Source organism: Batrachochytrium dendrobatidis, assembly GCF_000203795.2.
Source record: "Batrachochytrium dendrobatidis JAM81 unplaced genomic scaffold BATDEscaffold_5, whole genome shotgun sequence".
Classification (NCBI taxonomy): Eukaryota; Fungi; Chytridiomycota; class Chytridiomycetes; order Rhizophydiales; genus Batrachochytrium; species Batrachochytrium dendrobatidis.
The window spans coordinates 1-18,226 of NW_006281103.1; the positions used below are offsets into that span (position 1 = coordinate 1).

The following is an 18,226-nucleotide window of genomic DNA, read 5'->3' on the forward strand; positions in this document are numbered from 1 at the left end:
TTTTTTTGCAATTTCATGACAATACATGCATGCATCGTACATACCAATGCAATATCCATATACTGTAGCAGTTTCATGCAACTAGTGTCACTATTGGTCAAGATATTCGACATCAAACACGCCAAAACGACACCTTCGGACATGCATTTGGTGGTCATGATACACATTGATATATTGCACCAATGACAACGTAATCATATACACAATACATGACTATATGTGTGCCATACATTGCAGGTCAATTGGTCAAGTTTTGCGACTATAATGCATGTTTTTGATTGCAAATTGACGACTGATTTGGATGGTGTTTTGGATATCGTGTATAGTTTGACAGTTTGTGCGTTCTATACATGCCAGTATATCAAACATACTGTAGTTTGTCGTCCCGAGTTGATTGCAGTTGTCACTGACACTGTACGATCACTGTAGACCGAGTTATTGACACGCCAAACATCGACTATAATATCCAACCTACAAAACGTCAGCTATTTAATTACTGTGTTATCAAACATGCATGGATTGCATTGAAATTGTACATGATACAATACCAAGTATATACAAGTATTGTCATGTCACCATATCAACACAGGCTTGAGTATTGGTTGTGAAATTGACCATTTAGTACGCGATTGTGATGATGCAAATGGTCCACTTTGAACATGTATAACTTGGCCAATAGCAGCTTTGTCCCAGCCATATTTAAACTGATTGTGTATATGGTATATCACCATTGATTGAGCATGCATATGCACGGTTTGTAGACATTTATAATTCGTGTTGAGTGTGTTCCAGTTGCATCTAGTTTGACCGGCAGTCGTGATTATAACATGTCTCCAATTTGATTGGCGATATGGCCTGATGCATGTCCAGTATATAGTATGCATGTATACTCATGTTCAGTATCAATCGCATGCAACTAGTGTCACTATTGGTCAAAATATATCCAATTTTGGTATCATGTCAAATACTAGTGGTAAGTATAAATTGTATATTTTTTTGTAATTTCATGGCAATACATGCATGCATCGTACATACCAATGCAATATCTATATACTGTAGCAGTTTCATGCAACTAGTGTCAGTATTGGTCAAGATATTCGACATCAAACACGTCAAAACGACACTTTCGGACATGCACTTGATGGCCATGATACACATTGAATATTGCACCAATGACAACGTAATCATATACACAATACATGACTATATGTGTGCCATACATTGCAGGTCAATTGGTCAAGTTTTGCGACTATAATGCATGTTTTTGATTGCAAATTGACGACTGATTTGGATGATGTTTTGGATATCGTGTATAGTTTGACAGTTTGTGCGTTCTATACATGCCAGTATATCAAACATACTGTAGTTTGTCGTCCCGAGTTGATTGCAGTTGATTTCGACATTGTACGACCACTGTAGACCGAGTTATTGACACGCCAAACATCGACTATAATATCCAACCTACAAAACGTCAGCTATTCAATTATTGTGTTATCAAACATGCATGGATTGCATTGAAATTGCACATGATACAATACCAAGTATATACAAGTATTGTCATGTCACCATATCAACACAGGCTTGTGTATTGGTTGTGAAATCGACCATTTAGTACGCGATTGTGATGGTGCAAATGATCCACTTTAAACATGTATAACTTGGCCAATAGCAGTTATTTCCCAGCCATATTTAAACTGATTGTGTATATAGTATATCACCATTGATTGAGCATGCATATGCACGGTTTGCAGACATTTATAATTCGTGTTGAGTGTGTTGTATGTGACCATTTGAAACTCGACTAATTGTGGTGTATTTTGACATGTATTTTGACTGATGTTTAGCGTCTGTTCATGTGCCATTGATGCACTATTGACATGCCATTGATGTGCCATTGATGTGATGTTGATTGAGTATGATCGATGTAATACTATACACATTATAATCACGCAATAACAGTCAGTATTCATGCATAAAAACATCAAATTCAATCATGAATTGGTTACGTATTTCAACTACTATGACGACATGAGTTTAATGGCATACTGTTCAGCAATGATATTGATTGTTTGGACATTGTTTCAGACACCCAGTCAAACACGTATGATCACGTTGATATTTGGACTGTATACACATCATATATGCATATTGCAGTGAACAATATTGCATACAACTTTATCAATATTGATGCTATCGTATTCATGTATTGACCATTGTAATATGTATACATGATGTGTATACAGTCCAAACTACAGTGTAATATCGTGTGTTTTGAGTGTGTTCCAGTTGCGTCTAGTTTGACCTGCAGTCGTGATTATAACATGTTTCCAATTTGATTGACGATATGGCCTGATGCATGTCCAGTATATAGTATGCATGTATGCTCATGTTCAGTGTCAATCGCATGCAACTAGTGTCACTATTGGTCAAGATATATCCAATTTTGGTATCATGTCAAATACTAGTGGTAAGTATAAATTGTATATTTTTTTGTAATTTCATGACAATACATGCATGCATCGTACATACCAATGCAATATCCATATACTGTAGCAGTTTCATGCAACTAGTGTCAGTATTGGTCAAGCTATTCGACATCAAACACGTCAAAACGACACTTTCGGACATGCACTTGATGGCCATGATACACATTGATATATTGCACCAATGACAACGTAATCATATACACAATACATGACTATATGTGTGCCATACATTGCAGTTGATTTCGACATTGTACGATCACTGTAGACCGAGTTATTAACACGCCAAACATCGACTATAATATCCAACCTACAAAACGTCAGCTATTCAATTACTGTGTTATCAAACATGCATGGATTGTATTGAAATTGTACATGATACAATACCAAGTGTATACAAGTATTGTCATGTCACCATATTGACACAGGCTTGCGTATTGGTTGTGAAATCGGCCATTTAATTTGTAATTGTGATGATGCAAATGGTCCACTTTGAACATGTATAACTTGGCCAATAGCAGCTTTGTCCCAGCCATATTTAAACTGGTTGTGTATATAGCATGTATGTATGATACTACATTGTCAAACTGCATTAGTCAATACATTATAAATTAGTGTATTTCATGTTGGACGTTTCAAGACATTTAAAATTCCATCAATATCAGCATGTTCTAACCTTGACAATTAGCGTCTGTTCACAAGCCATTGACAAGCCATCAAGTCGACCAATGCAGTACTATACTAGTTGACATATTCTGCAAATATCGACAGTATTCGTAGAAAAAAAAACAGAAAACTTGATCTGTTGTAATGTCAACTGACCTGACGACATAGCTTCGGCTGTATATATTTTAGCGCTGACATGACCCTGATCACCACCATAATTGACCGCTGCATTAATATATCCGCATTCGGACACTCCAAACGTCATACTAACCACTCGTGTCTGATATTATCCGGACATTCGGACAGGATACCATGTCTGATATTCGGACAATATATCCAACTTTGTCAATATTGATGCTATCGTATTGATATATTGACCATTGTAATATATATACATGATATGTATACAGTCCAAACCACAGCGCAATAAGTCGTGTTTTGAGTGTATACCGACGTGTCCAATTCGATCGACAGTCGTGACTATAACATGTTGTTAGTTTAGTTGACAACATGCCATGATGCATGTCCAATATATAGTATGTATATACATACATGTCCAGTATCAATCGCATGCATGTAGTGTCATTATTCATCGAGATACACGCATTTCCAGTTTCATGTCAAATATTCGTGCTATGTGCAAGTTGTATTTTTTGCATGTATCGCATGTCAACACATGCATGCATTGTACATACCAATATCATGTGCATATACTGTAGTAGTTTCATGCAACTAGTGTCAGTATTGGTCAAGATATACGACATCAAACACGTCAAAACGTCATTTTCGGACTTTGGTCGGCCCATTCCATGTCAGATATTGACCATAGTGCGTCAGTGACATCATAATTCGATCCGCAACACATAATTACATATATGTGGTGCATACCAAGTCATTTGGTCGACTTTTGTGGTCATAGTCGATATTAAAGTTTTTAGTTTGCAATTGGTTTGAAACGACGAGCTCTACTTGTTATTTTAATCTAGTATCGTGTCTATCAGTCAATCAACAATTTATCTTGTATGCAAATGCGTCAAAAATACATGTAGTATATCGTTCTGATTCGATATTAGTCGGCATTGACACTGTACGACCACTACTGACCAAGTTATTAACATATTATCGACTAGCTCATACTGTCCCAGCATGTCGTCAAGAAAACCATCATATATTACAGTGTTGTGCCAAAAAACATGCATGGATTGTATTGAAACTGGACATGATACAATATCAAGTGTATACATGTATTGTCATGGCATCAAACTGGCATGATATCATGTATTGGTTGTGTAATAGACCATAATATATGCCAACAAAACGCTCCAAATCAGGCATGATTATAGTCGTAAATATATTATTGTGACTGTGTTGTTGGACAGTGACTGTCAATGACTATCAATAACTACTAGTGACTATCAATAACTGTCAATGACCATCAATAACTATCAATAACTGTAAAAACGATCAAGGTTTGTAGCCTGACAGTGTACAATCGAGTTTATTAAATCGTGTAATTCTGGTCGTTATTCGACTTTACCCAACACTTGAACACTCGATTGTTGCATACAGTTTGACAGTCGTCATACATGGCCATGTGTATGCTGTTGTATAACCAGAGACGCAGTAGTGTTGGCATGTGTTGGTTGAATCGACATACTCGACACATACCAGTCAATGCAGTTTTGTCCGAATCCCTATTTTTGTTGGCTGTAGTTTTGCACAAACTTGAAACAGTCATCGTAACAGTGTTACTGTCATTGTCATCAAGCTGTAGTATGTGTAACTGTAGTATTGGTTGAGCCACTGACCATGTATTCGAGTATGAACGACTGTAGTTTTTTACAAACAATTGGTCAAACAACTGGTCCAACAACAGTCAAACAACTAGTCAAATGCAGGTCTGGACAATCGTCAAATACTAGTCAGAATACTGGTCAGAATGCAGACTAAACTAATCAAACAACAGGTTGAAATGCAGGCTAAACTAGTCAAACACTCGTCAAACAACAGGTTGAAATGCAGGTCAAATACTCGTCAAACAACAGTCAAATACAAGTCAGAATACTAGTTAAAATGCAGGCCAAACAACTGGTCAATATATGGTTTAAACAATCGTCAAATACCGATCAGAATACTAGTCTAAATACTAGTTGAAATGCAGGTCAAACAGCCAGTCAATTAAACTATACAATGCATTTGATATTCATACATTACACAATCAATCGTTAGTGAATATGCCAGTCATCGATATGTATTGTAGTCAAATGAATGTATCGGCCATTGTAACATGAATATATGATGTGTATACAGTCCAAACTACAGTGTAGTATCGTGTGTTTTGAATGTGTTCCAGTTGCGTCCAATTCAGTCGACAGTCGTGATTATAACATGTTTCCAATTTAGTTGACGATATGGCCTGATGCATGTCCAGTATATAGTATGCATGTATACTCATGTTCAGTGTCAATCGCATGCAACTAGTGTCAGTATTGGTCAAGATATTCGACATCAAACACGCCAAAACGACACCTTCGGACATGCACTTGATGGTCATGATACACATTGATATATTGCCCCAATGACGACGTAACTATATACACAATACATGACTATATGTGTGCCATACATTGCAGTTGATTTCGACATTGTACGACCACTGTAGACCGAGTTATTGACACGCCAAACATCGACTATAATATTCAACCTACAAAACGTCAGCTATTCAATTATTGTGTTATCAAACATGCATGGATTGTATTGAAATTACATATGATACAATACCAAGTGTATACAAGTATTGTCATGTCACCATATTGACACAGGCTTGTGTATTGGTTGTGAAATTGACCATTTAGTACGCGATTGTGATGATGCAAATGGTCCACTTTGAACATGTATAACTTGGCCAATAGCAGTTATTTCCCAGCCATATTTAAACTGATTGTGTATATAGTATATCACCATTGATTGAGCATGCATATGCACGGTTTGCAGACATTTATAATTTGTGTTGAGTGTGTTCCAGTTGCATCCAATTCAGTCGGCAGTCGTGATTATAACATGTCTCCAATTTAGTTGACGATATGACCTGATGCATGTCCAGTATATAGTATGCATGTATACTCATGTTCAGTGTCAATCGCATGCATGTAGTGTCACTATTGGTCAAAATATATCCAATTTTGGTATCATGTCAAACACTAGTGGTAAGTATAAATTGTATATTTTTTTGTAATTTCATGACAATACATGCATGCATCATACATACCAATGCAATATCCATATACTGTAGCAGTTTCATGCAACTAGTGTCACTATTGGTCAAGATATTCGACATCAAACACGCCAAAACGACACCTTCGGACATGCATTTGGTGGTCATGATACACATTGATATATTGCACCAATGACGACGTAACTATATACACAATACATGACTATATGTGTGCCATACATTGCAGTTGATTTCGACATTGTACGACCACTGTAGACCGAGTTATTGACACGCCAAACATCGACTATAATATCCAACCTACAAAACGTCAGCTATTCAATTACTGTGTTATCAAACATGCATGGATTGCATTGAAATTACACATGATACAATACCAAGTATATACAAGTATTGTCATGTCACCATATTGACACAGGCTTGAGTATTGGTTGTGAAATTGACCATTTAGTACGCGATTGTAATGATGCAAATGGTCCACTTTGAACATGTATAACTTGGCCAATAGCAGTTATTTCCCAGCCATATTTAAACTGGTTGTGTATATGGTATATCACCATTGATTGAGCATGCATATGCACGGTTTGCAGACATTTATAATTCGTGTTGAGTGTGTTTCAGTTGCATCCAATTCAGTCGGCAGTCGTGATTATAACATGTTTCCAATTTAGTTGACGATATGGCCTGATGCATGTCCAGTATATAGTATGCATGTATACTCATGTTCAGTATCAATCGCATGCAACTAGTGTCAGTATTGGTCAAAATATATCCAATTTTGGTATCATGTCAAATACTAGTGGTAAGTATAAATTGTATATTTTTTTGCAATTTCATGACAATACATGCATGCATCGTACATACCAATGCAATATCCATATACTGTAGCAGTTTCATGCAACTAGTGTCACTATTGGTCAAGATATTCGACATCAAACACGCCAAAACGACACCTTCGGACATGCATTTGGTGGTCATGATACACATTGATATATTGCACCAATGACAACGTAATCATATACACAATACATGACTATATGTGTGCCATACATTGCAGGTCAATTGGTCAAGTTTTGCGACTATAATGCATGTTTTTGATTGCAAATTGACGACTGATTTGGATGGTGTTTTGGATATCGTGTATAGTTTGACAGTTTGTGCGTTCTATACATGCCAGTATATCAAACATACTGTAGTTTGTCGTCCCGAGTTGATTGCAGTTGTCACTGACACTGTATGACCATTGTAGACCGAGTTATTAACACGCCAAACATCGACTATAATATTCAACCTACAAAACGTCAGCTATTTAATTACTGTGTTATCAAACATGCATGGATTGCATTGAAATTGCACATGATACAATACCAAGTATATACAAGTATTGCCATGTCACCATATCAACACAGGCTTGAGTATTGGTTGTGAAATCGACCATTTAGTACGCGATTGTGATGATGCAAATGGTCCACTTTGAACGCATATAACTTGGCCAATAGCAGTTATTTCCCAGCCATATTTAAACTGGTTGTGTATATGGTATATCACCATTGATTGAGCATGCATGTGCACGGTTTGCAGACATTTATAATTCGTGTTGAGTGTGTTTCAGTTGCATCCAATTCAGTCGGCAGTCGTGACTATGACATGTTTCCAATTTGATTGACGATATGGCCTGATGCATGTCCAGTATATAGTATGCATGTATACTCATGTTCAGTGTCAATCGCATGCATGTAGTGTCACTATTGGTCAAAATATATCCAATTTTGGTATCATGTCAAATACTAGTGGTAAGTATAAATTGTATATTTTTTTGTAATTTCATGACAATACATGCATGCATCATACATACCAATGCAATATCCATATACTGTAGCAGTTTCATGCAACTAGTGTCACTATTGGTCCAAGATATACGATATCAAACACGTCAAAACGACACTTTCGGACATGCATTTAGTGGTCATGATACACATTGATATATTGCCCCAATGACGACGTAACTATATACACAATACATGACTATATGTGTGCCATACATTGCAGTTGATTTCGACATTGTACGACCACTGTAGACCGAGTTATTAACACGCCAAACATCGACTATAATATTCAACCTACAAAACGTCAGCTATTCAATTACTGTGTTATCAAACATGCATGGATTGTATTGAAATTGCACATGATACAATACCAAGTGTATACAAGTATTGTCATGTCACCATATCAACACAGGCTTGTGTATTGGTTGTGAAATCGACCATTTAGTACGCGATTGTGATGATGCAAATGGTCCACTTTGAACGCATATAACTTGATCAATAGCAGTTATTTCCCAACCATATTTAAACTGATTGTGTATATGGTATATCACCATTGATTGAGCATGCATATGCACGGTTTGCAGACATTTATAATTCGTGTTGAGTGTGTTTCAGTTGCATCCAATTCAGTCGGCAGTCGTGACTATGACATGTTTCCAATTTGATTGACGATATGGCCTGATGCATGTCCAGTATATAGTATGCATGTATACTCATGTTCAGTATCAATCGCATGCAACTAGTGTCACTATTGGTCAAGATATATCCAATTTTGGTATCATGTCAAATACTAGTGGTAAGTATAAATTGTATATTTTTTTGCAATTTCATGACAATACATGCATGCATCGTACATACCAATGCAATATCTATATACTGTAGCAGTTTCATGCAACTAGTGTCAGTATTGGTCAAGATATACGACATCAAACACGTCAAAACGACACTTTCGGACATGCATTTGGTGGTCATGATACACATTGATATATTGCCCCAATGACGACGTAATCATATACACAATACATGACTATATGTGTGCCATACATTGCAGTTGATTTCGACATTGTACGACCACTGTAGACCGAGTTATTAACACGCCAAACATCGACTATAATATTCAACCTACAAAACGTCAGCTATTCAATTACTGTGTTATCAAACATGCATGGATTGTATTGAAATTGCACATGATACAATACCAAGTATATACAAGTATTGTCATGTCACCATATCAACACAGGCTTGAGTATTGGTTGTGAAATCGACCATTTAGTACGCGATTGTGATGATGCAAATGGTCCACTTTGAACGCATATAACTTGATCAATAGCAGTTATTTCCCAACCATATTTAAACTGATTGTGTATATGGTATATCACCATTGATTGAGCATGCATATGCACGGTTTGCAGACATTTATAATTCGTGTTGAGTGTGTTTCAGTTGCATCCAATTCAGTCGGCAGTCGTGACTATGACATGTTTCCAATTTAGTTGACGATATGGCCTGATGCATGTCCAGTATATAGTATGCATGTATACTCATGTTCAGTATCAATCGCATGCAACTAGTGTCAGTATTGGTCAAGATATATCCAATCTTGGTATCATGTCAAATACTAGTGGTAAGTATAAATTGTATATTTTTTTGTAATTTCATGACAATACATGCATGCATCGTACATACCAATGCAATATCCATATACTGTAGCAGTTTCATGCAACTAGTGTCAGTATTGGTCAAGATATACGACATCAAACACGCCAAAACGACACCTTCGGACATGCATTTGGTGGTCATGATACACATTGATATATTGCCCCAACGACGACGTAATCATATACACAATACATGACTATATGTGTGCCATACATTGCAGTTGATTTCGACATTGTACGACCACTGTAGACCGAGTTATTGATACGCCAAACATCGACTATAATATTCAACCTACAAAACGTCAGCTATTCAATTATTGTGTTATCAAACATGCATGGATTGTATTGAAATTGCACATGATACAATACCAAGTATATACAAGTATTGTCATGTCACCATATCAACACAGGCTTGCGTATTGGTTGTGAAATCGACCATTTAGTACGCGATTGTGATGATGCAAATGGTCCACTTTGAACGCATATAACTTGATCAATAGCAGTTATTTCCCAGCCATATTTAAACTGATTGTGTATATAGTATATCACCATTGATTGAGCATGCATATGCACGGTTTGCGTACATTTATAATTGACTTGGATCAATAACAGCTGTATTGCAATCAAGTGTGTCATGGTATTGTCAATTCAAACTAAACCATGCATCACAACTGATCTATAACCAATACAGAACTGATCTAGAACTATCAAGGCTGATATACAACCAATATAGAGCTGATCTAAAGCTGTCAAAGTTGATCTAAAACTGATCTAAAGCGGTCAAGACTGACTGAATGGCATTGATATAAAATGACCCATTCATAACAATCATTAGCTAATGCATTGGCAGCATTATATTCTGATGAACAACACATGGTTACACATATGTAATATAGCTCAAGATCTATAGATCACGGCTTATGACTCTGAGTCGCCTTTTTTTTTGACGACCAGTTTGATATGACGTTTTACAATACATTGAATAGCTTTTGATACTTGTAAAGTACCATATACATATGTATATCAAACATACTATAGTTTGTCGTCCCGAGTTGATTAAAGTTGGTCCCGAGACTGTACCACCACTGTGGACCGAGTTATTAACAGATCAAAACCAACTCACTGTCCAACCCACAAAACATCAACCATTCAATTACTGTGTTATCAAACATGCATGGATTGCATTGAAACTGGTCATGATACAATACCAAGTATATACAAGTATTGGCATGTTACCAAATTAACCCAGTCTCGAGTATTGGTGGTGAAATTAACCATTTAGTATATGATTGTGATGATACAAATGGTCACTTTGAACACATATAACTTGGCCAATACCAGTTATTTCCCAGTCATATTTAAACTGGTTGTATATATAGTATAGCACTATTGATTAGACTTACCTAGGTGGTGTTTGCATACATTCATGTTGATAGTTGTCATGCCAAGTGTAAGAAAAAAAGTGAAGATCAAACACGTGTCTCGGAGATTAATTTACATGACGTTTTACAATACATTGAATAACTTTTGATACTTGTATGGTACCATATACATATGTATATCAAACATACTAGATTTTGTCGTCCCGAGTCGATTACAGTTGGTCCCAAGACTGTACCACCACTGTGGACCGAGTTATTACCGAAATAAAAAAAAATCCATTTGGTTGTGAAACGCATTTTGACTGACACGTGTCTTGAAAATCGATCACGTGTGTTAACATGCATTGAATAACCTGATACTTGTATGGTACCATATACATATGTATATCAAACCTACTAGATTTTGTCGTCCCGAGTCGATTAGGGTTGGTCCCAAGACTGTACCACCACTGTGGACCGAGTTATTATCAAAATATAAAAAATTTCGTGATTGTGAAACGCGTTTTAACCTTGTGCGTTTGACAATGCATTAAAAAATTTTGTTTGATTTTGAAACGCGTTTTAACCTTGTGCGTTTGACAATGCATTAAAAAGTTTTGTTTGATTTTGAAACGCGTTTTAACCATATGCGTTTGACCATGCATTAAAAAACTTTTGACACTTTTACAGTACCATATACATGTTGTATATCAAATATACCATAGTTTGTAGCCCCGAGTCGATTAAAGTTGGTCCCAAGACTGTACGACCACTGTGGACCGAGTTATTAACACATTATCAACCGACTTTCAATCACCAAACACCAAACCAATTATTGAATTGTTACAGCACCAAACATGCATACATTAAACATGATACAATACCAAGTGTGTATATACACTGGCATAGTATCAAACTCACCCACTCTTGTATATTTATTGTGTAGTTGAGCATTTAATATGTGATTTGAATGATGCATATTAAATGCTCAACTTTAGCAATATGCAAGGTATTGCAACCCGATTTGGACAGGTGATATATATAGTATGTATAATGGCAATCCAATGTAGAGCAGATATACAAGTGTGAAACTAAACCTGACATTGAATGAATGGTTAATTGATCATGCATATAACATATTGATTGATTGTGTAATTATACATACTAATGATTAATTGAATGATTGATTGACCAATTAATTATACATACTAATGAATGAATGAATAATTAATTATACATTTAACGTTTTGATTGACTAATTGATTATACATAGTAATGATTAATTGATTGATTATACATTTAACGTCTTGAATAAATGATTAATTGACAAACCATGCATATAACATATTGATTGACTAATTAATTATACATGCAACATATTAATTAATTATACATTTAACAGATTAATTGATTGACCAATTAATTATACATACTAATAGTGATTGATTGACCAATTGATTATACATTTAACGTTTTGATTGATTGTGTAATTATACATGCAACGTCTTGATTGAGTGTTTGACTAATTATACATTCAACATATTAGTTAATTGACAAACCATACATTTAATTGATTGAAAAATCAAATATACGTACTAATGACTAATTGATCATATATAGTAATGATTAATTGAATAACCATACATTTAATTGATTAATTGATTAACCATGTAGCGTTTTGAATGATTGATTAATTGATTGATTATACATGTAGCATATTGATTGAATGATTAATTGATTGATTAACCATTTAACGTTTTGATTGATTGTGTAATTATACATGTAGCATTTTGATTGAGTGTTTGACTAATTAATTATACATTCAAAATATTAGTTAATTGACAAACCATACATTTAACATTTTAAATGATTGATTGATTAACCATTTAACGTTTTGAATAATTGAATAATTGATTGATTAGCCATGTAGCATTTTGATTAATTGATTAATTGACAAACCATACATTTAACGTTTTGATTGATTGTGTAATTAACCATGTAGCATTTTGAATTATTGATTAATTGACAAACCATACATTTAACGTTTTGATTGATTGTGTAATTAACCATGTAGCATTTTGAATTATTGATTGACTAATTAATTATACATTCAACATATTAGTTAATTGAAAAACCATACATGTAACAAATTGAGTTATTGATTAATTGACAAACCATACATTTAACGTTTTGATTAATTGACAAACCATACATTTAGCATTTTAAATGATTGAATAATTGATTGATTAACCATTTAACGTTTTGATTAATTGATTAATTGACAAACCATACATTTAGCATTTTGAATTATTGATTGACTAATTAATTATACATTCAACATATTAGTTAATTGATTAACCATTTAACGTTTTGATTAATTGAATGATTAACCATTTAGCATTTTAAATAATTGACAAACCATACATGTAACAAATTGATTAATTGACAAACCATACATTTAACATTTTAATTGATTGAGTGTCTGATTAACCATTTAACGTTTTGATTAATTGACAAACCATACATTTAGCATTTTAAATGATTGATTGACTAATTAATTATACATTCAACATATTAGTTAATTGACAAACCATACATTTAGCATTTTAAATGATTGATTGACTAATTAATTATACATTCAACATATTAGTTAATTGAAAAACCATACATTTAACATTTTAAATGATTAATTGATTAACCATTTAACAAATTGAGTTATTGATTAATTGACAAACCATACATTTAACGTTTTGATTAATTGATTAACCATTTAACGTTTTGAATTATTGACTAATTAATTATACATTCAACATATTAGTTAATTGAAAAACCATACATGTAACAAATTGAGTTATTGATTAATTGACAAACCATACATTTAGCATTTTGAATTATTGATTGACTAATTAATTATACATTCAAAATATTAGTTAATTGATTAACCATTTAACGTTTTGATTAATTGATTAATTGACAAACCATACATTTAGCATTTTAAATGATTGAATAATTGATTGATTAACCATTTAACGTTTTGATTAATTGATTAATTGACAAACCATACATTTAGCATTTTAAATGATTGAATAATTGATTGATTAACCATTTAACGTTTTGATTGATTGTGTAATTATACATTTAGCATTTTAAATGATTGATTGACTAATTAATTATACATTCAACATATTAGTTAATTGAAAAACCATACATGTAACAAATTGATTAATTGATTAACCATTTAACGTTTTGATTAATTGACAAACCATACATTTAACATTTTGATTGATTGATTGATTAATTGATTAACCATTTAACGTTTTGATTAATTGACAAACCATACATTTAATTGATTGAATTAATGAATGACTAATTGACTGAATGGTCAATTGATTAGTTAATTGATTGATGAACTAGATATACATATTAATGACTAATTGATTGACAAACCAGACAGAGAGTTGACAGATTAATTGAGTGATTAACCATGTAGCGTTTTGATTGATTAATTGAATTAATTGACTGAATGGTTAATTGCCTATAATATAGCATAATGATTGATTGATAATAAATGTAATATATTGATTAGTTAATTGATTGATGAACTAGATATACATACTAATGATTAATTGATTGACAAACTTGACTGATGATTGATTGATTGACAAACTAAATGTACAACATATTAATTAATTGACAAACCACACATGTAATTGACTGATTAAATATACGTACTAGTAATTGATTGAGTAAATATATGTACTAGTGATTAACCATTCATGTAGCAGACTGATTGATTGATCATACATGTAAAATGACAATTAATTAATTGACAAACTAGATATACATACTAGTGATTGATTGACTGATTGATTAACTAAATATACATATTAATGATTAATTAACAAACCAGATATATCATTGATTAATTGACCATTCATGTAACAGACTGATTGACAAACCATGTAATAAATTGAGTGACAAATTAGATATATAACAGATTGAATTAGTGATTGAGTAACTAGTAATTAATTGACCATTCATGTAACTGATTGAGTAACTAGATATACATACTAGTGATTGATTGACCATTCATGTAACAGATTAATTAATTGACAAATTTGGCTGATCATTAATTGATTGATGAACTAGATATATAACAGATTGATTAACCATTCATGTAGCAGACTGATTGACAGAAAAACTAGACTGATCATTGACTAATTAATTGATTGATCATGTAACAGATTGAATTAGTGAATGATTACATATGTATACTAATGATTGATTAATTAATTGACCATTCATGTAACAGGTTGATTGATTAACCATTCATGTAACTGATTGACAAACCATGTAATAAATTGAGTGACAAACTAGATTGATCATTGACTAATTGACCATTCATGTAACAGATTGAATTAGTGAATAATAAACCAGATATGCATACTGATCATTGATTAATTAACTGACAAACTAGATATGCATACTAGTGATTGAGTGAATGACAAACTAGACATGTAACAGACTGATTGATTGATGAACTAGATATATAACAGATTGAATTAGTGAATGATTACATATGTATACTAATGATTGATTAATTAATTGACAAACCATTCATGTAACAGGTTGATTGATTAACCATTCATGTAACTGATTAACTGATTGATTACATATACATACTAATGATTGACACATTTAGAGTTGAACAACTTAACGGACAGTCAGAGATTAGCCGAGTGTTACAAAGCAGCGGATCAATGTTGTGTTCAAAGCAGTGATTTGCTGTGTTCAAAGCAATGATGCTTGTCATGTTCAAAGCAATGATTTGTCATGTTCAAAGCAATGAATCAATGTCGTGTTCAAAGCAATGATTTGTCATGTTCAAAGCGCTTTTTTTCATTGACCGTTTTGTGGATAGTTTTGATTAAAGTACGCAATCAACCAAAGACTTTTGCAATAGTGTTATAGTATTATAGTTGGGTTGAATAGAAGACTCTAATGATGGGGTTCACTCTGAGTTTAATGAGACTGTAATAGTATATGCAAACAGCAGTGATGACTAGTTTATTTATTTGTAATGATCTAAAATGATATTGTAATGATCTAAAATGGTTTTGAATGGTCTTGAATGACTTGCTAACTCATAGTGATATATTCAAACAACTGGAAACATATGGGGATAGCCATTAACCTTGGTTAATATATGCAGTCACTCGGTTAACCTGTAATAGTATATATTGACCAAGTGGAGCTATTTGTTAGCATATAGTGATATGTGCAGTCATTCATTAACCTGTAATAGTATATACACATGGCTGCAAGTACCTGATAGTATATATTAGCCAAGTCATTCATTAACCTGTAGTGATATGTGCAGTATGTATCCAGTTGTCAAGATCAAGGTCAAGTGTCCACTCAATTGGCCAAGTGATTTTTGGTTAAATGTCACGTAATTGGCCAAATGGGTTTTGGTTAGATGACACGTAATTGGCCAAGTGATTTTTGACTAAATGTCACGTAATTGGCCAAATGGGTTTTGGTTAGATGACACGTAATTGGCCAAGTGATTTTTGACTAAATGTCACGTAATTGGCCAAATGGGTTTTGGTTAGATGACACGTAATTGGCCAAGTAGTTAGGGTTAAATGATCCTCAGGTTATGTGGGGTTAAATGCTCACCAAGTCATAGGGGGTTAGGGTTAAATGCTCACCAGGTTATGGGGGGTTAGGGTTAAATGCACCACAGGTTATGGGGGGTTAGGGTCAAGTGTTCACCAGGTTATGGGGGTTAGGGTTAGATGACACGTAATTGGTCAAGTGGTTAGGGTTAGATGACACGTAGTTATGGGGGTTAGGGTTTGATGACACGTATTCGGACAAGTGGTTAGGGTTAGGTGACGCGTAATCGGACAAGTGGTGGTGGCACCAATGAATTCATTAGTGGCGTTGTGTAATTAGTTAATTAGGGTATCTAGGGCGATTCCGGGGCTACTGGGGGCCACAGGCTACGTGGTACTCCCCCTATCTACCGCCTACGTCTAGTCTACATCGGTGTTAGGCCCAGTCTACGCCTTCCACCCTTTGTAGCCGGAAGCCGCCCTAGATACCCTCCCTTAAACCCCCATTTTTTTCTTCTCGCTCGCTTCGCTCGCTCGGCCAGGGCTAGGTTTGGGCCTGGCGGCCCCCCTCTTTATCCCCTATCCCCATCCCCCACACCCCCCCCCCAAAAAAGAAGAAAAGAAAAGAAATTCCTCTCCCCCAAACTCCCCCCAAAAAAATCACCCGAAATCACAAGATCCCATCCCAATACAACACCCTCAGGTAACTCCACCCCAAAAAAAAATCAAAAAACCCAAGGCTTAATCTCACCAGATCGTAACAACAAGGCTACTCTACTGCTTACAATACCCGGGTGATTAAAAGTCGTCTTCTCTTTATTTCCACTCTGAATTCCAAACTTGTTATTAGGCGCAAATAAAACGGATTTCATCCCTTTCATCTCAACACCAAAACAATACACGATTTGCATCTATTTTCATCAACAATCCAGAGACACATCATCACTTTTAGCATGGATTCCGACTTAGAGGCGTTCAGCCGTAATCCTACACATGGTAGCGTCGCGGCACTAGCTGATCAGCTAACCGCAAAAACCAATTATGTGAATCAACAGTTCCTCTCGTACTACGTTGAATTACTATTGTGACAACCCTCCATCAGTAGGGTAAAACTAACCTGTCTCACGACGGTCTAAACCCAGCTCACGTTCCCTGTTGGCGGGTGAACAATCCGACGCTTTGAGAATTTTGCTTCTCAATGATAGGAAGAGCCGACATCGAAGGATCAAAAAGCAACGTCGCTATGAACGCTTGGCTGCCACAAGCCAGTTATCCCTGTGGTAACTTTTCTGACACCTCTAACCTGAAATACCCAGAATTTAAAGGATCGATAGGCCACACTTTCATGGTTTGTATTCACACTGAAAATCAAAATCAAG

At 34.6% G+C, this 18,226-nt stretch overlaps 1 protein-coding gene across 1 annotated transcript; it reads left to right on the plus strand.

Moving 5' to 3' along the window:
* Positions 1-16,932: 16,932 nt before the first annotated feature.
* On the plus strand, positions 16,933-17,645 carry BATDEDRAFT_24285 (uncharacterized protein; the record flags this gene model as incomplete). The annotated part of the gene is made up of 2 exons (XM_006678327.1): positions 16,933-17,022; positions 17,205-17,645. The coding sequence occupies 2 exons, from the start codon at positions 16,933-16,935 to the stop codon at positions 17,643-17,645; spliced, it is 531 nt and encodes a 176-aa protein (XP_006678390.1).
* Positions 17,646-18,226: the final 581 nt, after the last annotated feature.